Source organism: Notothenia rossii (genome assembly GCF_949606895.1).
Source record: "Notothenia rossii genome assembly, chromosome: 9".
NCBI classification, from domain to species: domain Eukaryota; kingdom Metazoa; phylum Chordata; class Actinopteri; order Perciformes; family Nototheniidae; genus Notothenia; species Notothenia rossii.
In genome coordinates, this window is record NC_136907.1 from 79,546,330 (window position 1) to 79,552,709 (window position 6,380).

The 6,380-nt window shown below is 42.4% G+C and overlaps 1 protein-coding gene across 2 annotated transcripts in view; it reads left to right on the forward strand.

Annotated features, from left to right (window-relative positions):
- Positions 1-5,740, forward strand: part of basp1 (brain abundant, membrane attached signal protein 1) — a 64,013-nt gene extending 58,273 nt beyond the window's left edge. For both annotated transcript variants that reach the window (XM_079652025.1, XM_079652026.1), the window contains exon 2: positions 2,563-5,740. In XM_079652025.1, the coding sequence (XP_079508151.1) occupies positions 2,579-3,241 (663 nt within the window). In that variant the 5' untranslated portion in view covers positions 2,563-2,578 and the 3' untranslated portion in view covers positions 3,242-5,740. The remainder of the gene's footprint in view (positions 1-2,562) is intronic.
- Positions 5,741-6,380: the final 640 nt, after the last annotated feature.

Here is a 6,380-nt window from a genome sequence, read left to right on the forward strand (position 1 = left end):
TGTTTAGCCTGCCTGTACACAGTAATGTAACTTACCTACAGCTCTTACGGTACGTCCACACGGCAGCGTGTGTTGAAGCTTGCCGGTGGGCGTGTCTGGCGAGCGACCAACAACCAATCACATTAATCTCCCGCCCCGGACACACAATCACGCGGTTTGATTGGCTAGAGCTTGTACTGGCATATCATTTGATTGGCTTTTCTCAACTACGCGACCACAATGAAGTTCGGCAAAGCGTGACGTCACCCCATTCAAAGTGAACGGGAAGCGTCTCCGTTGAAGCACGCGATGCTGCCGTGTGGACGGTCTTTGGTCATATGGAATGTAGTCTCTTATCACAGAGGTCGACGGATCCCGGTAGAAAAGAGACGATTCTTTGCAGACGACACCATGTTTTACGCGTGTCACACTTTATACAGACTGCTGCTAGCTTTCTCACATCTTTGGTATACATTAGGTTGTTAATCCAGGCTGATAGCTTTAATTTGAACCTATATATATATTGTTAGCCCGCCCAGCAAAATTCATTATATCTCTATTGTTATGTGTTGGACGCAAACATTTCAGAAACCTACGATTCTGACTAAAATGATTGTGAATTTGTTAAATATATTTAGAAAGAAATTAACGTTTAAACATGTGTTTGTAGTGGTTTTTCTCCACTAAACGGATACCATGTAAAAAGTATTGAGCGTATTATTTCTGTGTAAAGTGCAAATTCAATTAGCCAGCTGCAGCAGTCGTTAAAGGAGCAAAACAACATTTCATGGGAGTTTTGTCTCAGTAACAGTCATTTTAATTTGCTCTTGCTCTTGCACGTGGGAAAACGTATTTGCATTTATAATTCAAAGTTGTTGATCGAACAAGAGATGCTCTATGAGGACAGAAGATGAACATTATGGTTTCAAACGACTCGTAGTGTTCTCAGTGAGAGGGAGACATCACGCTCTGTGAGCAGCATGTGCTTCAGATTGAGAGATTACATCAATGAAGCAATACGGGGGATGTTGTTGCATAAATGCAAGGCTCCTGCATATCATTTGTGAGCGTTCGTATGACAGCTCACGCAGAGATGTCAGATTATTCACTTTCCAACTTGTAAAGGCTGCCGGTGCAATACAGGTATTCCTTTCTGCCACGAAGAGCGACTGCACTTGATCAGTTGGACAGTCCTTTGTGCCTGTAGCCGTCAGGCTGCACAATAAGGGGCTAATAATGAAAAAGAAATCAAATGAAATCACTGGTCATAAATATGCACTGTTTCCACAACCCGTGTTAACTTTTCACTTTTCACTTTATAACTTCGATTATGACCAAATTCAGTCTTTTATTATCAATATAATTTTTTCCTTCATTTTATTTTATTTATTATTTATTTTAGATTTTATTGATCTGTGTGAATCTTTGCTGTACTGTTTTTTTTCACGCTTACCCTGTTGCTGCTTTGTACAACTGAATTTCCCCTCGGGGATTAATAAAGGTTCATCTTATCTTATCAAAAATCATCTTCTGGAGAAGAACGTTGCATTGCTTCCAAAGACTTGATTTATGGCTCCCTCTCTCATTCAGTCCCTTGTTCCGTTGTGTTTGTAGAAAGTTCTTGCATCTTACTGTATATATTGTACTCTCCAGGGTTCTTACGGTCATTGAAAACCGGGAAAAGTCATGGAAATTCAAAATGCTAATTCCAGGCCCTGGAAAAGTCATAGAAATTCAAAATGCTAATTCCAGGCCCTGGAAAAGTCATGGAAATTCAAAAATGCTAATTCCAGGCCCTTCAAAAGTCATGGAAATTCAAAATGCTAATTCCAGGCCCTGGAAAAGTCATGGAAATGCAAAATGCTAATTCCAGGCCCTGGTAAAGTCATGGAAATTCAAAATGCTAATTCCAGGCCCTTGAAAAGTCATGGAAATTCAAAATGCTAATTCCAGGCCCTGGAAAAGTCATGGAAATTCAAAATGCTAATTCCAGGCCCTGGAAAAGTCATGGAAATTCAAAATGCTAATTCCAGGCCCTGGAAAAGTCATGGAAATTCAAAATGCTAATTCCAGGCCCTGGAAAAGTCATGGAAATGTAACTAAAGTTGCATCAAATATAATTTATATTTTATCTAATCGCCAAAATAGTAATCCTATAATGATAATACATACTGTATCGTATCGTAATGAAACGTAAAATGGTATTTAACTGACGAGGTATTTTGCTTATTTTCCTGTTCCATGTTAAAATAACCCATTTTCAGTGGTACCGCTGAGAAAGAGTAATTGTTTTGGTCATGGAAAATGAGGTAGAGGGCCTGGAGAAGTCATTGAAAATCATTTGTGCAAAAGTGTATGAACCCTGACTCTCTCCTCAATGAGTGAGTGAATATCATACGGTGCGTTTCTATTTCAACAAGTATATTTTCTACTTTCTTGTTTATTTCTAATCTTTTCATTTGTGTCGTACAATGCCATGCCTGTTTTTGCTGCTGCAACACAAACCTTTCCCAGATTGGGAACAACAAAGTACTTCTTATCTTATCTTGTACTAAAACCAATGTGTGTTCCCTTCTGTTTCAGAGGCCAGACATCCAAAATGGGAGGCAAGCTCAGCAAAAAGAAGAAGGGATACAACGTAAACGATGACAAGGCCAAAGACAAGGACGCCCCGGCCGAGGGGGCGTCTGCAGAGGAGAGCGAGGCGCCGAAGGACAACAAAGACGAGGTGTCGGCCGCCAGCGACTCTAAGGAGGTAGCGAACGACACGGCGGCGGCGGCCAAGGAGGAAGAGAAGAAGGAGGAGAAGAAAGAGGAGAAGAAAGAGGAGAAGAAGGAGGAGAAGAAGGAGGAGAAGAACGCCACCCCCGCTGTAAAGGAGCCGGAGAAACCTGCCGCCAACGCTGAGCCGAAAACAGAGGCGCCGAAAACAGAGGCGCCGAAGAGCGAAGAGACCGCCAAGGCCGAGGAGAAGCCCGCGGTCAAAGAGTCAGACCCCGCCCCCGCCAAGGAGCCCGAGGCCAAGGGGGCGAAACCTGAGGTTAAAGAAGAGGCCGACGCCAAAAAGACTGAGGCCCCCGCGGCTCCAGCAGCCAAAGCAGAGGCGGCCACCGCTGCCTCCCCCGAGCCGACAGAGGCGGGAAAAGAGCCCGCCGCCGCCGCAGCACCTAGTTCAACACCAGCCGCCAGCGAGACCCCCGTCAAAGAGGCCAACGCCACGGAGGCACCAAGCAAGGATCAAACCGTAGCAGTTCAAGATTAATGGACAGCTTCTTTTCGGAAATAACATAAAAAGTACCTAACTCAACCATGAAGATAAAAAAAAAAAGGAAATGTACTAGCCCACCACCCATATTATGATATTAACAATAATAATAATAATAGTAGTCGTAATGGTAATAATTTGATGAAACTGAGCAGCTACCTGGAGAACTCCGCCCCCCCCCCACCTCGCCCCTCGCTGCAGATTATAATTGCTATTATTATTGTTACGTTTTATTCTATTTTTTTCTGCTTTAGTATTTGAACTTTGATACGAGTTTGTGTCGGCCATTCGCCTCGCCATCCCACCTTCATCATCGTCTCCCTCCTGAAGGCAAGAGGCTTACCCCCCGCTCTGAGGACATCAGAACGGCTACTTGTGAGGACACGGGACTGAAGGAAGGAGGGGGTTTAAGAAATGTCTTCACCAGCTGGACTTCCATTGAATCGGTCCACTTACCCTCCTCTTCTGAGAATCCTACTCTCCGTCTTGTCCTGGTACCTCCAGTCTTTCTTGGGAGTTGTAACCGTGTACTTTTAGGTATTCTTGGGCTGTGTTGGGTCTCTATACGGCAACAACTGATGAGTTTAAATCTGTTGTGAGGACTGAGAAAGCTAAGCCTTCCTGAGACATTTTGGAGGTTGAAAAAGTCCGGCTTTGCAGAGCCAAACACATTCTTAGACGTATAAAAAAAAAGTTTCGGATAAACTTCTAGATTTTGTACTGAAACCCTTAGGTATATTGTAAGCAAACTAAGTGGTTTTTTAACATTTGTAATACACTTATAAATTCTGCAAAGCCTCCTTTTCAAAGATCTCCAGCGTGTTCTTAGAAAGTCCGATAGACTTCTCTGACTCTTCGTCCAAATCTGATGACAAATGTGATCACGGTACTAGGCAAGACAGATATGTTTTGGGACCTGGGAGACATTCAAAATCTCGACTAGCGTTAGTTTGATCGAGCTTAGGATAACAAGCTGGTGAGGTTTATTGAAATATCAGGAGATGTCAGGAGTTAACCGCTTTTTCTGGGACTGACTTGAGTTTCTGGACCGTTAAGTAAAAGTTCTACATTCTTCTTAACTCCAGCAAAATATATTTATCTGGAGTTAAAGTATATTGTGAAACCATATTAATACTGGACAGAGATGGAAAGTGTTAACATGGACTTACCACAAACTAGAGGAACGACCCCCAACAACAATCCCAATTTCTGGATTTTTTAAAATTACATTAGCTATTTATTTCTGTTGATCGTCTTGATTAACCAATCTTCAATCAGTCAACCCATTCACGTAACTTTGGCAGATAGCCTTTGAAGCTTCCTGCAGATGACAGCAGGAACATCTGCGGTGCAAACCTCACCAGTTTGGTATCCAAGCGGCTGAAAACACCTGCGGTCCAGATCACAGATTGTGTTGTTCGCCCGAGGTTGGTGTATCAGTGTATCTCCGTAAACTCAAGGAGGACCAGAGGGGGGGTTTCTGTGAATGTCATTAACCTGATGTTCTTTGGTCCCGTGGAAACGCCATGCTATCAGACCGGGATGGAAAACTCTTGCACATGAAAAGGGAGCCTCTGATTTCTCATTTCTCATTCAATATATACGGCATATATGTAAATGCAGCGGTGGAACAAAGGTATTTACCTATTTGACTCAAGTGGAAGCAATGTCCCTAGGGTAAGAAACACTCCGTGGTAGTCCTGCATTTTCTTACGTGCTAACGTTTCCAAGGGGAAAGTACTGAAAGTGGAGAAGAGAGTTGACCATCGTCGTGCTTTTGGCAGATAGGAAGGAAGCTTTTATATAAGCCGAAAGAAAGGAGGTATAGAAACAAGGACAACTGAAATAAAGCAATAGTGAAATATGTAAACAAGAAAGGAAGGTGGCAGGAAGGAAAGGAGAGATTAAAGGACAGGACATATCAGTGATCATGATAGATGGAAGAACTTCATTTCCCAAATTGGAGTACTCCGAATTGAAAACAGTCAGAAAGCACCTTTTTAAATGGTCTTAACTTCAGTGTTTGAGTAAATAGACTTTTGTAATGTCCACCTTTGCCTCTATATGTCAGTATATATCTATATATTTATCCATCCCAGCTTTCCATTTGCCAGTTTCTCTGTTTCCTGCGACTGACGCCCAACACGTCCTCCCAGCACTCGTCAAACCGTAGCAGAAGCTCAAACTGGAGGAGCGTTGCGTGTCACTCGGCTCAGCTTTTTCTTCCTCTCTTGACTCAGTAAATTGCATGTCCGTGGTTGGGTGAACCTGTAGTCCTGTCTTTTTGGTCAAGTGGAAAAAAAAAGTACTCATTTCTCAGTTTTCTGCATCCATCGCAACTCCAGTTGATATTTCCATTCCATGTCTCACCACTTGCTATTTCCACGCCACAAACAAAACAAAAAGATGATATGGAAATTGATGCATTCAAAATTATATGTACTTGTATAAATGGTGCAACAGTAATAAAATGTAAGAAATTGACTGAAACCTTGAGGATTCTGTGCAAGTCCACTTTGTTCATGCATTCACAATTCAGCCAAACAAGTATCTAGGTCATTTACTTACCAGACATCCAAGGAAAAGACCCAAACAATACATTAGTTCCCACTGACTAAAGTATATTTAAACTAGATAGGAATTTGTGAGCACAGAGATGGTTAGTTAAAGGTGGGGTAGGTAAGTTTGAGAAACCGGCTCGAGATACACTTGTTGTTATATTCCATGGAATGCTCTTAACATCCCGAGAGCAATGAATATCTGAAGTGCTTTGACAACAAATCCATAAAAACATTTCATCTGTGGAAGCCGTGGCGCTGTAAAAAGCACGACCAATCATCTGAGCCGGCTAAAGTAACTGGATGGTCTACCTGCCTGTCAGCCTTCCATCTGTGCACAAACTTATCTCGTGCCCTCATTGGTCATGTGCGCGTTCGTGTGTTTTTCCGGCTGTGTATTTTCAAATTCTAGCGCACTCGAGCTGGTTTTACCTACCCCACCTTTAACTTACTATAAAGAAAAAACTGCTAATGAAATGATAAGTTGATCAACAGAAAATCAACGGTTTGCATCAACAGGTTGTTGATGTCATTTTTTAAACAATAACGAAGGACTTAGGGTTTTCTGTTGTAAGTCA